This window comes from Camponotus vicinus, unplaced genomic scaffold, assembly GCF_025532165.1.
Source record: "Camponotus vicinus isolate PSW18456_S1 unplaced genomic scaffold, iyCamVici1.0 SCAF_5, whole genome shotgun sequence".
Classification (NCBI taxonomy): Eukaryota; Metazoa; Arthropoda; class Insecta; order Hymenoptera; family Formicidae; genus Camponotus; species Camponotus vicinus.
In genome coordinates, this window is record NW_028141977.1 from 15,250,230 (window position 1) to 15,266,249 (window position 16,020).

The 16,020-nt window shown below is 38.1% G+C and overlaps 3 protein-coding genes across 5 annotated transcripts; 2 read left to right on the forward strand and 1 right to left on the reverse strand.

The window, feature by feature from the left end:
- The first annotated feature begins 1,485 nt into the window (after positions 1-1,485).
- On the forward strand, positions 1,486-3,489 carry Polr1c (RNA polymerase I and III subunit C). The gene is made up of 7 exons (XM_083100048.1): positions 1,486-1,657; positions 1,749-1,808; positions 1,892-2,076; positions 2,161-2,342; positions 2,475-2,663; positions 2,825-3,076; positions 3,320-3,489. Exons 1-7 carry the CDS (start codon positions 1,607-1,609, stop codon positions 3,433-3,435), a joined length of 1,035 nt encoding a protein of 344 aa, XP_082956174.1. The 5' UTR covers positions 1,486-1,606; the 3' UTR covers positions 3,436-3,489.
- Positions 3,490-3,782: 293 nt separating this feature from the next.
- On the forward strand, positions 3,783-6,773 carry LOC145971945 (gamma-interferon-inducible lysosomal thiol reductase-like protein). 2 transcript variants are annotated; one of them, XM_083100049.1, is made up of 4 exons: positions 3,783-4,236; positions 5,205-5,398; positions 5,669-5,989; positions 6,076-6,773. In XM_083100049.1, the coding sequence occupies exons 1-4, from the start codon at positions 4,113-4,115 to the stop codon at positions 6,163-6,165; spliced, it is 729 nt and encodes a 242-aa protein (XP_082956175.1). In that variant the 5' UTR covers positions 3,783-4,112; the 3' UTR covers positions 6,166-6,773. The 2 variants fall into 2 exon arrangements, with proteins under 2 accessions (XP_082956175.1, XP_082956176.1); XM_083100050.1 differs by lacking the exon at positions 3,783-4,236 and adding an exon at positions 4,299-4,538.
- Positions 6,552-14,689, reverse strand: LOC145971946 (calmodulin). 2 transcript variants are annotated; one of them, XM_083100052.1, is made up of 4 exons: positions 14,365-14,689; positions 11,071-11,245; positions 10,529-10,771; positions 6,552-10,056 (listed from the first exon to the last, which is right to left on the reverse strand). In XM_083100052.1, the coding sequence occupies exons 1-4, from the start codon at positions 14,365-14,367 to the stop codon at positions 10,028-10,030; spliced, it is 450 nt and encodes a 149-aa protein (XP_082956178.1). In that variant the 5' UTR covers positions 14,368-14,689; the 3' UTR covers positions 6,552-10,027. The 2 variants fall into 2 exon arrangements, with proteins under 2 accessions (XP_082956178.1, XP_082956177.1); XM_083100051.1 differs by lacking the exon at positions 14,365-14,689 and adding an exon at positions 13,153-13,176.
- Between the last annotated feature and the right edge of the window lie 1,331 nt (positions 14,690-16,020).

Here is a 16,020-nt window from a genome sequence, read left to right on the forward strand (position 1 = left end):
ATCTGTATCTCATTTATATAATTTCATATGTTATTGTCTAATATTTTCTCTAATATGTTATATTAATTATTTTGTTTCAATTTTTAATCACGTTAATAAATGATTGCGATTCGATAAAGATTTATAGTTGCGATACAGTTTCATGTCGTGAATTAATTTTTAATTAATTTATTTATATTAATATTTAAAGCAAATTATGTTTCGATACTAATCGTAATCGTGTTTAGTAAAAAAATTACAATACAATACGAAACGTTTCTCACCACTACCTTACTACTCGAGAGTCACCGTGCGAATGATGACAAAGCCAAAACATAGGGCGCTACTGTTTATATTTTATATTGCCAAAGTCGAACACCGTGTTATCAATAATTCGTTGCCAAAATATTTTATATATTATAAAATGTACATTAACGCGGAATATTAAATTAATGAAGTATTTTAATTTATTGATTAAAATTGATTATTTATTAAACAATTTATCCTTTCATTATGCTAATTATTTGCATCTATAATTCGATTGATTTACTTCGTGTTCTCTCACAATCCAAATTACATTTAAATTGTCAAGTAGAACGATAAAGTAACACGGATGAAATATATTTGTGACTCTAAATATTATAATAATAATTATTGTCCGTAAAAATCGCAACGATCGAAGTAATTATTTAATATTTTGGATTTCTATCATTTAATCGATTTTCGATTAAATTGTATATTGTTTAATAATAAAGATTGAGAAAATTAAAACATTGGTCGAAATATAGTTAATTCTAATATTAAAGCTTTAACATAGCGCGCTACTGTTTATTTTTTGTATTGCCAAAATCGAACACCGTATTATCGATAATTCGTTGCCGAAATATTTTATATATTATGAAATATACGCTAACGCGGAATATTAAATTATACAAGTATTTTCATTAATTAATTAAAATTGATTATTTATTAAATAACTTATCACGGAACCTTTCCTTATGCTAATTATTTGAATTTATTCGATTATTTTATTTTCAAAGTCAAATTCTATAATATTTAGTTTTGCATTTTAGAAGACTGACTTAGAGCGAGCTAAATAAATAAATAAATAAATAAATAAAAAATAAATAAATGATGTTGAGAAGAAAAAGAACACACATAAATAAATAATAGCGTGGAAAGAGAGAACATACTAATATTTTTATAATATAATAAATAACATACTAATATTTTTATAACATAATAAATTATTATTAATTAAATTATTTATATTTTTATTTATATTATTTATAATATCAGAGAGACATATATGTTACCCTCTGAGAACATTCGTGGACATTGGCTTTGTAGTTCATGTTCACGTTTTTAATGTCCACAGAGGGAGTATCGCTTCCAGGGATCACCTAAAAGCAGGCCATGACATCTCTCAGTCTTCTCTCTGGTTTCTGCTTGTGGGTAATCTCTACTATGTTGCTAGAGTCTTCCATCTGATATCATTGCATTCGATGCGCGAATAGGAGGGGTTCGTCTAGTAATACTAGTTTTTAGTCAGTAATGTTTATAGTTTATAATTTTTATCCACGTGATTGAAAAGCACATTGTTTTTTCACCTAAGAAATATTAAACAATGGAAGCGAAATCGGAAAATCCGCGATGGGTTATGCGGGAACATGAAGTTGTAAGTTTGATTAAAAGCATTTTATTTTTGTATATAATACATGAATTCAATATTTATTGAATTAATTTTAATATTTTTTTTATTTCAATAGTTCAAGGAATATCCGCGTGAAACATCGGGCAAAGCAACGGCGCTAAAAAATTATATACAGGTAAAATGCTTATAAATAAAACAATGCATCATTGTATCATGTTGTAGATAGTTGTAAATTAAAATACATTTCTCATATCTTAGGAATTGAGGATTGAAATAGTACGAGAGGAGGATAAAGAGTTAGAATTTGATATAATTGGTTGTGACATATCACTGGTCAACGCATTTCGTAGGATACTTATAAGCGAAGTACCAAGTATGGCTATCGATAAGGTTTTTATAATAAACAATACTAGTCTACTGCAGGATGAAGTACTTGCACATAGGTGAGCAACTGAATATTCTAATGAATCATAATTGTTATTTTAATGAAAATAATTTATATATAACAAATATATTTTGCTTTCAAGATTGGGCCTTATACCCCTTCGAGCAGATCCTCGATTATTCGAATATCCTCCAAGCGGAAGAAAAGATGAAGAAGTCAGCGATCAAGATACTCTAAAATATGAACTAAAAGTTACATGTACCACACATCCACAAGCACCAAAGTATTCTCGTCTCCCAGAGGATATGTATAGAAACAGCAAGGGTATTTAATTTTTATACATTATGTATAATATGTATGTCTTTAAACATTCATATTATGCAATAATAAATTATACAATAATAATAATATAATAATACTGAAGAATATCTATATGAATCAATATACTTTTTACAGTTTACAGTAAAGATATTAAATGGGTACCGATAGGCCGACAAGGGGACATGTTTCCACATGGGACAGAACAGTTTAGTGTGCTAGAAAATGATATATTAATATGTAAAATGCGTCCTGGACACGAAATCCATGCATTTATGTATGCGGTTAAAGGCATCGGCAAAGATCACGCCAAGTTTTCTCCTGTGGGTATGTAATAGTTTCGTAAATTTTTTATGTAACGTTTTTTACATTTTTATCACAGATGTGTTCTAATGCAAATACAATACATATTGTGTGTAAATACAAGTTAAATTTTTAAATTATCTTAGTTTTTTGCATCAGTTATGTAAAAATAAAAATGTGTTTAGCCCCTGCACGATATCGTCTTATGCCGGCTATTGAATTAACTAGACCTGTGAGAAACGAGGATGCGGATCTTTTGCAAAGCTGTTTTAGTCCTGCTGTGATAGAAGTCGTAGAAAAAGAAGCGAGTTCGGGAGAAAAATATCGTGAGGCGCGCGTGAAGAATGCTCGTTATGACAGCTGTGCCAGAAACGTCTATCGTTACGAACAGTTGAAGGATTGCGTAAAAATGACTCGAATAACGGATCACGTTATCTGTAAGTATGAATATATTAAAAAGTCTTCGAAAGAGAAGGACCAGTATAGGATTTAAGCTGTAATGGAATGTGTATGTTATGTCGCAAAAGTAAATCATAAAATAATTATAAAAATATAGTTATGTAAAAGTTATATAAAAAATTATATACAAGTTACATAAAAAAATTAAAATTATTTTTCTTGTCTACTGCTGACTGTATGATTTGGAAATTTTATATGTAATCAATTTTTTTAATTTTTAGTTAATATAGAATCTGTGGGAACGCTATCCCCGGCTGTTTTGTTCACGGAAGCTGTTAAAGTGCTCAAGAACAAGTGCAGGACATTCCTCGCAGAGCTAGAACACGCGGGAGTATAATTTTTTTTCTTTATAAATTGATTACAGAATTTTTTTAAAAATAAAAAAAGAAAATAAATATATAATTTAAAAAAAAATGAAGATATCACACACATATCCTCATAAAGAACATATGAATTTTTAATATACTCCATATAGTTCCATCTATAACAACCATCTTTCAACTTATCATTAACACGATTATTGAGAGAGAAACAAGAAATCCGTATGAACGTCCATTTATATCTCAACCAATTAAATCCAGCATCAATCCATTGAAAGATATGGCTTTATGCTGTCCACCTCATTGGTCGAGTACGGGCTTTTAAGTGAGATACAGATCTGTTCTGTATTCTGTGTAAAACGAGATCAGAGTGTATAAAATATCGGAGAAACAAAGAGAAAAATATCGAAAGAAATCGTAGTTTGAGCGAACGGGTTTTCCGCGCGTGAATGATAAGAGGAAGAAAAAAAGAAACAAAATTAGATTAGACTCCCGTAATCCCGTTAAAAATGCCTGACACGCCGAGGAATCTCGCAACTCCCATCGATCCAATCATTCGCGTGCACGCCACGCGCAATGTCGCCGCCGGCGGCGAATTTGACATTAGGACTCGTTGCGTCAGCTGTAATAAGCGAGGCCGCTGCCGCCGCGCGAGCGAGAGTCGCGCGCGCTTCTTGCCGCGATAACAATCAGGATGATGGGGTTAGGCAGCTTCCGATGGCGACTCATGATCGTCCTCGTCATCGGTCTACTGCTTTGGCAGACCTCGAAGATTTGGTTGGCGTTCCTGGAAGGCGATGCTGCCGCCTCCGTGCAAGGTAAAGATCTCTTTGCACATGCAAACGCCCCGTGCACGCACCTGTCGCGATGACCGCGCACGTTTTCGTACAGCTCTTCCACAGTGTTGCACATCGCAATTTCGCAGCGATATTTGCGATACATAATAATAGCGTAGATAATAATACCTATTAATCCCCTGATAATATCGACGGAAAAAAGTTAGTTTTAAAATGACTGTGTCTCCAAAAGCCATTTCATATTGATTCAGATATGTTCAAATACGATTGTTATTTATTAATCGTAATGATTTCATTATTTTTTCGATATGGAGATAATTCTGGTAATTTAATTGACAGTTATGAATTATAATATATTTTTTTTAATCTTTATGTGTTCTCGTATTTAAATGGATTTTGGTGAATGCATCGCGTTTGACATATGGCCCAATTTTTGATCAATGCGTTGATTAATTAAGATTTGAGTTATTTGTAATAAATTAACATCTGTTTAATTACAACTGCTGGTTCCAAATTTTAGAATTTGTTAATAATTGTGAAAATTATATGGGAAAAAAGAGAGAGAAGAACAAAAATTGGTATATAATAAAAACATGCTTAAAAAAGTTAGATGTGTACACCAATTGATTACATCGATGATTACACCGTTCAATAATGAAGTACGTACACGTCAGCGATAAATTTGCGATTTCTCACACTGGAGATTACCTGAAAATTATTTAGAGAAACCCAAGTGGAGACAATAACTAGAAATAACATCTTACTAATTATTTACTCAAAATATGGTAAAAGTTATCAGTTGGGAAAAATTTTTAATATTTTTAAAATATCGTGCATAATTTATATATTTGTTTCTCTCATTCATATATATCTTGTAATTAAAATTAAAATGTTAGATCAACGCTTTAATATTGTTACAATGTCACATTCATTATTTATTAATATTTAACGAGAATATCTTTAATCTTTTGCTGCGAAAATGTTTATAGAAATTCAGGTGGACCAAGCGGTGACACCGTTGAGCCAAAAGGACGATCCGACTCGACAAAGAGTACACGTGGCCGTGTATTACGAAGCACTATGTCCGGATTCGCGTAGTTTTGTTATGAAACAATTAGGACCAACGTATCGGAGACTCTCGGCGGATATTGAAGTCGAGTTGGTACCGTACGGAAAGGCTACGGTAAGTCGACGTGACTAAATTTAACTCTTCTAGGCTTCCTCGAGAGCAGAAAAAAATATCGAGATATTCGTAAACATATTTTGAAATACTTGAATTTTCTATACTCGTTAAGTGGTCTCTGCTTCTTTTGAATCATCCTGTATCGCCCAATTATTCCTTACTCTCTTATATATTCTCTTTTGTTGTGATTATACATTATTGATGATTAAATAATCATTGAGCAGGCGAGATTTTCTTTGTAAAATTACGCATTTTATCTTTCATTTGCAGACGGTGAAGACAAACGGCGGATATCAATTCACATGCCAACACGGACCTATCGAGTGTCAAGCGAACATTATACACGCATGCACCATCGACGTTATCAAAGATCCGTCGATACAACTGCAATTTATCACTTGCATGATTGAAAATAACATAGACCCAGTAGGAATAATGAATAAGTGCGCCGAACGCATATCCGTAGACCTGGAGTCCATTAAAGAGTGTTCAAACAATGAAAAGGGCAAGGAACTCTTGGCCAACTACGGAAAAATGACGAACTCGTTGGTGCCACGAGCATCTTTTATACCGACAATTACCCTCGATAGGGTGAATATTCGTTTCATAACGCTAAGCAAGGAATAACGTAACGATATATATTGTGAATTATTAAAAAATGTTTTCTCTTTTTACAGAGCTCGGAGCATCAAGTGAGGATATTGAAAAATCTTCTGAAGGAGGTGTGCCTGCATTTTAAAATTATACCAAAAGAGTGCTTATCGTGAGAGAGTACGAATACGCACGACACTAGCAAAACATATCCGCGTAATCATCGAATTTTGTTATCGTATTACATGAAAAATTTTAAAGTATAAATGAGAAATATAATATTTTTGAAAGAAAGCTGTTCTCTCTTGTTGAAAGAACCCGACTCTCGACAAGTTTAATATCGCGAGATGAACTATTTTACATATACATTATATATGAAAATTAATAAATTAAATGAAAATAAATTTTTTTTCTCGCAACATAAGAAGAGATTTCATAGAACGCGCACGTTTTCTGCATATTATAAAAAATATTCTATTGTGCCGTCTCATTCGCGTCGATACTCTATATATCAGGCTGTTATCGTTTATTATTAGGGAGATAAAATCGCTTGTATTATAGATAAACACCAGTTTGCTCCCATATAAGTATATAGGAACAATTTATTAACTTAATATCAACACTTTATACAAACTGTGCCGCTTTATTATGTACGACAAGAAGTGAAGAACGCCTTTGAGATATACGGCAGAGAATATACTTACATACAATAGAAACAATGTTTGAATTGGAATCTGAAGAAATCAAGCTTATTAAAAATCGAATAGCTGTAATCTCGTTAAAAGGAAGAAAAACAAAAAAAAAAGAACACTGAGCCTGCGCTCGAAATGATTAGATAAGAAAAAAAGTTGTTTATATTTTGCAAACGTATAACGTTCTCTCCTTGTTTATATATCGCAATAAACTTGTTCGTTTTAAGAATTACAATTAGCATATAACCGAACGAAGATTCACTTCGTCGGATCGACTTTATACGTTCATATATGTACACATCGAAATAAATACAACGGTCGATAGAAGCAGGATGTGTCTTGGTACCTCCGCAAATACGGTATAAACGATTCTTTTTCTTTTTTTTTAAGAACAACAACGTGTATTTCAATAACAAAGATCGAGGGGAACGCTAAATTAAATATTAGAAGAGCTAACGCTTCAATATTATTCGATAAAGATTTGGCATTGCCTCGATGTTAATGTTCACAACAAGAGCTTCCATGCGCCGCTCTCTCTCTCTCTCTTTCTTTCTATCTAATTCTCGGCGCGCGAAAATTCTTTCAATAAATAGATTTTGCGATACGGATATAAAATTACTATTATATTAAATACTGGAATATAGAGTCTTTGTAACGTAAGAGACTTAATCGCTAGGTATCAGTGTTCGATGAAACGAAGCGAATTTGGAAGCATTTAGATACAGATGCCTGTCGAATACTAACGACCACTTTTACAAAACGAGAGTGCATTTTTTTCTTTTTTTGACAATCTTTTTTTTCATTCTTAATAAAGAGTGTAAGTGTGTGGAAATATATCTCGGACACAGAATATACCACAGTTTACAAATAGATCCAATGTGTGCTTTTTTTCTCCCTTTTTTTCGGATGTTTAATGGAGCGAGTCCCTAATTACAATTAATACCGTACTTTCTCTCCTTTGTAACCTATATCTAATCTCAAAAGTTTTTCGAGGGTAGTGAGAAGTCAGAGATATGTAAAGTGGATCCTGTTCACAGAGAGACAATGAAATATTCTCATAGCAAAGTATCTAGATGCCATCGAACACAAAAAGAGATGGTTGCTGAAACGAGAGGTCTATCGATAATGAGGGAAACAAATCGAGAGTAGCTGTGACCTAAAAATGAGGATACATTTATTTTGTCTTTTTATCTTTTTTTTAATCTTTTTTTCTTTTTTTGTTTAATGATCAATGCGATCTAGGTCACCAGAAATACAAGTACTTCTCATTTTTGTTCACTTCAATGTTAAATAATAAAGGACTGTGGAGGAATTATCTTTCATCTTTTTTTTTTCTTAATTTCTTCGTAAATTATTTATATATATATATATATATATAATATATATATTACATATATATTATGACTGAACCACCGACACGCATGTTGTTTTACGCTGTACGGCATTTATGTTCTTTTGCTCTCGAGTTCTTAAGTAACATTATATCGTACGGATCGCACAAAAATCACACCAGTTTCTCCGATCTGGTTGGCTCCGCTTTTAACGAGACTGGCACGCACCCCTGGGCGAAGAAAAGTAATGCACCGATCTCACTGTGGCCTTTACTTCCTTTAATCCCCCATCCCTATTTTATTTCTCCGTGGATTTACATATCAACAAAAGTGGTGTCGACGTTGTTTTTCTCTTTTTTCATTTTTTTTTAAATCTTTTTTGCGCGCATGTATGTAAGGCTTTCCCGAGCGGAAGGCAAGTTTACAAATAGGAGATTAAAATGGAACTGGAGGCAAAACGCACTTTGTGAATATAATATTATAGTGTTTTTCTTTTTTTTCTCTGTGTGTATAATCTTTTGTGTGTATAGAGTTTTTCTCGCGTATATAATTCGTAAAACATATTATATACGTAACGTGTACGTGTGAGTCCCGTATGCACGGGCACGAGAGGCTTGGATGATGTTGATTGAAAGCGTAAGGAAGAGACTTTTCTTTGTTTTCAAATAGGAATGTCGAGACTTCGGATCCTGGAGCTTTCCAACGATCGCGTCGCGGCTCGTTATCCTCGTTATCCTCGTTTCCGTGTGACGTCATCCGCGCGACCGATCACATCCCGTCCTGCAAGACGCGACACGCGCGAGCGAAAGCACTAGGTCTGAGCTCCTCGAGGCTCCTCTTGCAATTTTTCTTCACCTATACCTCATTTCTTATTTTTTCTCTCTTTGTCTCTCTCTTTCACATTTTCTTTTTTTTATAAATTTTCTTGCTCGTTACTTATATAAATTAAGTTACTCGTTTTGTGAGGCATCGAGGGGTCCAGCACAGCTTTTGCATTTGAAGTCGTCATCAATAACCCAGAGGCCGAAGCGCATCATATTTATATTCTTTCTTTCTTTCTCTCTCTCTCTCTTTCTCTCTTTGTCTGGAAAACGATCGGTCCAGGCCGAATTCTCTCACAGAGACAAACAAACATTTGTACATGTGCATGCATTTTAACGGTAGAGACATCATCATCTATTTAGCAGCTACGTATCCTAATGTCATCATTCACTATACACGTATCTCGTTTATTAAAAAAATGAACGAAGGAATTCTCGAGATGAATCTCTCTCTCTTTCTCTCTCTCTCTCTCTCTCGATTGGCAAATAAATCTTTGCTGCTTTTAATAGTATCTTACATCGGATTTATACTTTGTCCCTAACACACACGTTTCCTCTCCATTTGCAAAGAGAAGTTACAAATCTTCGACATGCCTTTCTCATAAAAAAAAAACTTTCAAGGAAATGAAGGAGAAGGTATGGAGACGAGGAGGGAAGATGATAGCGAGGGATGCAACAAGAGAAAAGGAAAGGGGGGCAGTCGAGAAAGAGAGTAAAATGGAAAATGCACTTTTTTTCTTTGTCGTTGGTGCACATGCGCGCGCAATCGTGTATCTTCGCGTTATCTCATTTCCAAATTTGTTTTATCCAATGGAAATAAGACATCCGAGTGAATGTAAATGTAAGTGTATATATACTCTTTGAGTGTTTCGTTCGTATGTATTGGTGTGACGTGTTATTGTGTTGTGTGTACACGCGTAAATATTTGTATTTTGAAAGATAATGATTTTAGTGGTATAACTCTTTAATTAAACAATTAATTGCCCTGTATTACTTATCGTTAAACGATGATTTTAACGCGGTATCGGACGTTGACTCTTCGCGCTTTTATAGATCATCTTCGTATCCTGATACAAGATTTATCACTTTCTGGTTGATTCTGTGTTTGTTACATATGTTTTTCTCTGTTTCTTGATTTATTTAATACGTCAACACCACTCCGAGTCGCGAGTTCTTCCGTTACACAGGTTGCATTCACTTTGATGTCATCATTGTGACGAATTCTGAAAAATACAATATAAAAAAACACTTCATTAGTTTCACATACATATTCATTAGTTGCATGCCATACCTACTAAACCAACATTATGACAAAGCAAAACAAAATAACAATGAAAGAGTGAATGTCTTTTTCATCATGATAGTAGAAGAAGAAAAAATTACAATAAAGTACGACTGTATATATTACTTTATCAAATTGAAATTTCATTAACGAAAAGTCAAATATGTTAATGTAAGAATTGCACAAATTATTCATATATGTATTTATTTGAGTACTGTTCTCTTCTGATATGATAATACAAGATGCTTGATACAAGCATTTTATTTAAAATTAAAAGTACAGATTACACATAATAATACATCGCGATAATTACTTTAATAACGTATTTTAAAATAATATAATTAGAGTTCCATTTGCATGACTAACTACAAACGATAAATTTTTATGCTAATTAATAAATCAAGTAATACAACCTTCATAATTAACTTGACCGTCGCCATCGATATCGGCCTCCCGTATCATCTCATCTACTTCCTCATCAGTGAGTTTCTCGCCCAGATTGGTCATGACGTGTCTGAGTTCCGCCGCGGATATGAAACCGTTTCCATCCTTATCGAATACTCTGAAGGCCTCTCTAATCTCTTCCTCGCTATCCGTGTCCTTCATTTTACGCGCCATCATGGTTAAAAACTCCGGAAAATCAATTGTTCCATTACCTAGAATTTCCAAATTTTCAAAACATCGAAATCGTTTCTTTTCTTCTTTTAATTAAAAAGGAAATGCATCTAAAAGATGCTTTACAAAAGAAAATCTTTTGGAGGAAAAAAAACTCAATATTTCTTTCCATAAATGTATTAAAATTAATATTTTTATTAATCTATAGAAAAAGATAGACATGAATAAACGTAGAAAAATATAAATCATTTTTATATACAAAATAAAAAATAGAGCACGTTCTCTTATAAAATTAAAATTTGTACCAAAGTGCTTTAAAAAGCTAAATAAAAATATATACCGTCTGCGTCTACTTCATTAATCATGTCCTGCAGTTCGGCTTCTGTGGGATTTTGACCAAGGGACCGCATGACTGTACCTAATTCTTTGGTGGTTATGGTACCGTCGCCGTCTTTATCGAATAGCGAAAACGCTTCCTTAAATTCTGCGATCTGTTCTTCTGTGAGTTGGTCAGCCTTGAAGATAAAAAAGAGCAGCATTTAAGTTTAATATTCTTGCAGAATACTACAAACATACAATATTACATTTAGATTAATATATATATATATATTTTTTTTTTCTTTAATCTATCTTGCTAATTTGTCACTTTTTATGAATAGCAATTTATGTTATTTGTAAATATATTAAAAATAATATATAATAAATATACAATTTTTTATTTCAGCTTCAATATAATGAAAATATAATTGTTCAATTTCTTAATAATTGAATTAATCGGATTATCTAATTCAATTGTTTTTAGTCATATCGGTTGTACTAGTTTCATAAATTGCCTCAATTAACGACGAACGCATAATGATGCAAGTTGATACGATGTACGATAGTGTCAGAGAAATAACACGATGATATACATTGGAGCAATTCAATTGCTCCTGCATAAATAAGGAAATCCCACATTACTTTAGAAAAACGTCATCATGTGAATATTAAAATGACCGGTATGATTCATAGAAATAGGTGAACACTATGCATTTATAGATAATATGCGAATACATATATATATGTCGTATCCCGCGCGATTTATATATTGCGCATTAGTGAAAATAAATTTTGATTCTTTTCCAAAAATGCATACGTATGTTTAAAGGAGAAACTGTGGGGGGTCGAGCACGTTAATAAATCTTTTTCTAATGAAATATTGCTAAATATGATTGAAAAAAAGAATAAATGTCACGTCAATTTTAGAAAAAAATACAAAAAAATACCATTCTCTTTCTGGGTAATATTTAAAATTGTACATTTATATTACTGCGCAAAAGATTCTTAACATCTCGGGAAAATTGTGATACTGCGAGAGGGGGGGGGGGAAGGTCTTTAAAAATACATAACGCAAATTATTCTAGTACACAAATTACAAACAGCTGATCCATTATTTAATATCAATTTACTGTAGAGTAAAATAATAAACGATAATGTATCGATTCTACCTGCAGGGAAGGCAATTATATCATAATTAGCGACAGGTCTGAGAGGCTTTTTATCGGTCTATTTTCCAGTTATCTTTATCGCCATGTCGTTTCTTTACAAATTTCGAGGAAATAATCGCGCCCAATATTCTCAAGCATTAAAAATTAATCAAACTATTCTTAAGGAGCTTCCGATCGTTAAAATTTCTCGCGATTGCACAAGATTTCCGATTATAGAAGCACTGACATTTACGGAAAATCTTGCGTCTCGCGGCGATACACATGACTGACTAGCGGATAACCTCACTTTTACAACGTCAGGCGGCTACGTTCGAAGAAATATGGCCCCCCCGATATATGAAAGCCGCATTGCATCGAGTAGGGCGAGTTTTCACGGGGAGGATTTGCGCGAAATACGCAAAACGCGTTATCGGATCGTGGAGAGAGAAAGAGAGAGAAAATTTAAAAAACGAGACAGAGACGGAAAATTCGATAAGAGGCGAGCTGTCGTAACGGATTATACACGGTGGGACGCCGGTTCGGTAAGAAACGTAAAAGGAGCGCGGAAGGGAATCAACGGAGGGAACGCAAAAATCAATAGCGAGCGGCCAACGTATCGTCGTGACGGTTGATCGCCGGACGGATAGAGCGCGTCGCACGCATCGTACGTAGTATGTAGAGAGAAAAAAAAAGGTAGTAAAGAAAAATCGTCGAAAACAACACGCACATGGTAACGAGGAGGGGCCCTTAAAGATGAATATCGGGTGACCCGTATGGATTATGCAAAAGGAGCGGTCGGGCGTATCGCACGCTCGCACGCTCGGTCTCGTATTTCGTGCTCCGATAGGTATCTATCTCCGTCCGCGATCGAAGGTGAGGCGGAGGAGAGGAGAGGAGAGGAGAGGAGAGGAGAGATCGCGGAGCGCGATAACGTCGTCGTCGCGTAGCTCCTTTACCATTTGCATCGTCGGAAATATTTGCGAGAGAGATTCCCGGTTGACTATTATCCGCGAAGCGTGTTTTATTTACACGGCCAACTTTTCGCTCTCTCTCTCTCTCTCCCTCTCAATTTAAATACACGTCTGGCGGTTTGTCGGGCGGAAAGTATAGTCGACAACGGGCGACGTTTAGATCCCGAGCGCGAAGGCCGTGAATTTAGCAGCGCACGGACGGACGGCCGGACGGACGGAAGACGAGAAGATAACCGTCGCGCGCGGCGCTCGTCGATTATCTCGACGAGTCCAAGAGGCCACGATCGCGAGACGTGCACGCGTCAAGCTGACAATACGTATGGCGAGCGAGATTATTAGAAGCTGGCTGGAAGCGGCGAAATTAGCCGCTTGGTTCTCTCTCTTTCTCTCTCTGCCCATCGCCCACCTGTCTTGCTCCCGTAACGTACGACCGGCCAGCCGTAGCGCCAGAATTCCGGGGACACGTAAGCGTGTCACCGCGTTGGGTCAGGTCGAAACGACGCAGGGAGCTTCAATATTTCGCGAATGTTCCGTGGAAAATAAATAAAGGGCAAATTATATCAGCCTCTCTCTCTCTCTCTCTCTCTCATTCGATGTCTCCTTTTCTCTCCTTCTTATTATGCGACAAACGATCGATCGGCGGTTACTTCCGCTCGCGCGGATGCAGATTTTTCTCCGGGGAAGAAGCTCCGCGAGAAGAAGCGTAGACGGCCATGCCCGATCGATAATCGCGAGGAAACGAGGCAATCTCCGGGGCGGCACAAAATACGTTTCGAGCGACGAGGCTGATAAGCGGTCGATCGAGGAAGAGAGAGGGATGGAGAAATATGGATGTGCGGATGAGAAAGAGAGAGAGAAAAGCCGTGTCGCCGATCCTTCCAGAAAAGGAAATCCGTTCTGCCGGCTGACTCGACGAGGAAAGATGGAGTTGCACGAACGGAGGACGAGTCGAAGTGCGGGAAGTTCGCGGAAGAGCGTAAATTACGCATCGCCCTCTCCCGTCGCACGTGCGCTCGGCGACGCGTCAATGCGGCGGGGCCTCGGTTACGGTTACGTCGCGACAGCCGACGACGACGACGACGACGAGCGACGAGAAACCGCGAGAAACGAGCGAAAAAGCGGCGCGTATAACGTTACGCGCGACGTAATCGTCATCGCCGATCGCGCGACACTAGAACGAAACCAACGAGTACTTACCATCGTGGCCCTTTTTTCCTCTTCGCGTCTCGATCACGCACGAGAAGGCTCGGCCCGCAGACACACGCGTCCCCGCACACTGGACGACTGAAAGAGTGCGTATCTAAAAATCACAAGATCGGCCGGTCGGTCGATCGGTCGCTCGCTCGCTCGCTCGCTCGTAAAACGGCTCGCCGAGGTATACTTCGGGGAGATGAAACTCGGACTACGTGCACGAGCGCGGACGAGGCACGCAGTAACGGAATACACCCAGTCCGGCGAGAAACGCACTCGGGACAGCAATGGAGTCTACCGTGTCTTTCTCGATCTGCGAGGCTCTCTGTGGACCGCCGCTGGTCTCGCTGCCCGGATATCACTACGCCATCCCCTTACGGGCCGCGCGGCGGCCAATCGACGCGCGCCGCCGCTCCGGGCGCGGCGAGAGAGGGAGGGGGGAGGGCGCGAGCGGCGGCCGCGACGCGCCGGCCGCCTACGCGGCCGCGAGCTAGACCCCGCGCGCCGCGGCTTCCCTCGTTGCCGAAAGGTGCGGAAAAAAAGGCCCGCGGCGGTTTTTAATCGCGCAAAACGGCGCGAGCGAGCGAGACGCGGCGAGGGAGAGGAGGATCAAGGAGGGACGAGGAGTGGCGAGGCGAGGGGAAACGCGCGAGGACGACGCGACGCGACGCGACGCGACGCGGCGCGCCGCGCCGCGCGCGCGACGTGGCGCGGCCACGGGCCGGCACGCCGTAACCCGCCCCGTAACAAATCCGTTTTACACGGCGGGGTGGGTGCGGTCGTGTTTACAGGACGAGTCCGGACGAACTAACCGGGCCTGTGATTGGCCGGCGCGCACCTGCAATGCGTCAGGCGGCCGCGCGGACTGTGCCGTGTCGCGCCGGCTACCGGGTCAAAGCCGGGCTTCCCTGCCTGCGAGAAGACCGCTCCGAACGCGATAGCGATAGCAATGGACGACGTTTTTCGGCGAACGCCGATCCGATCTCCCTTTCCCCCCTTCGAGCGCGTTTCTCCGCGTTTTCCCCGTAAACTCCCGTATTTCCGCGAACCCTCTACTCGATCTCTTTTTTCTCTTTCTTTTTCTTTTTCTTTTTCTCCTTCTTCGTCTCCCGCATCCCCTAAACGCGCGCGACTCTTTTTTTCCCGCGCTTCCTCTTCGTATTTCTTCGCGCTTCCTTCCGTCCCTCGCTCTCGTCATCGATTTTGCCAATGACAATTGTCGTCTTACCAACGTCGTAGCTTCTTCTCTGTTTCTCTCGTCCCTCTCTCTTCATCGTGGGAGATCTCGTCGTTGCGGAACAGCATGACGTTTCGCGATCGCAAACCGGTACCGAGCCTCGTGCGTCGCACATGGGATTTCGGGCTGAATGATCATCTTTTTATATAGACTCTCTCTCTCTCTCTCTCTCTCTCTCTCTCTCTCTCTCTCTCTCTCTCTTTTGTCGCATATAATATAAACCGGCACGTTGGCCTCGGTATCACCCTTTTATCGATTGACTCTCTCTTTCTTTTTTCTTTTTTAATGAAATAAGGGCCTTTTAACGAGAAACCGCGCTATAGAAGAAACCTATCGCTTTCGTGGATGACGACACAAATTGGATCTACCAAGACGAAGAGAGAGAGAGAGAGAAGAGAAAGAAGACGGAACGAGAGAGCCACTGT

Coding starts and splice junctions, on each gene's coding strand:
- LOC145971945 (XM_083100049.1), top strand. CDS start 4,113: ATGATGGGGTTAGGCAGCTTCCGATGGCGACTCATGATCGTCCTCGTC. Junction 4,237..5,204: donor TGCTGCCGCCTCCGTGCAAG/GTAAAGATCTCT, acceptor AAATGTTTATAG/AAATTCAGGTGGACCAAGCG. Junction 5,399..5,668: donor TACCGTACGGAAAGGCTACG/GTAAGTCGACGT, acceptor TTTCATTTGCAG/ACGGTGAAGACAAACGGCGG.
- Polr1c (XM_083100048.1), top strand. CDS start 1,607: ATGGAAGCGAAATCGGAAAATCCGCGATGGGTTATGCGGGAACATGAA. Junction 1,809..1,891: donor CGCTAAAAAATTATATACAG/GTAAAATGCTTA, acceptor CTCATATCTTAG/GAATTGAGGATTGAAATAGT. Junction 2,664..2,824: donor CGCCAAGTTTTCTCCTGTGG/GTATGTAATAGT, acceptor AAATGTGTTTAG/CCCCTGCACGATATCGTCTT.
- LOC145971946 (XM_083100051.1), bottom strand. Junction 10,772..11,070: donor TAATGAAGTAGACGCAGACG/GTATATATTTTT, acceptor TGGAAATTCTAG/GTAATGGAACAATTGATTTT. Junction 10,057..10,528: donor CGGTCAAGTTAATTATGAAG/GTTGTATTACTT, acceptor TGTATTTTTCAG/AATTCGTCACAATGATGACA.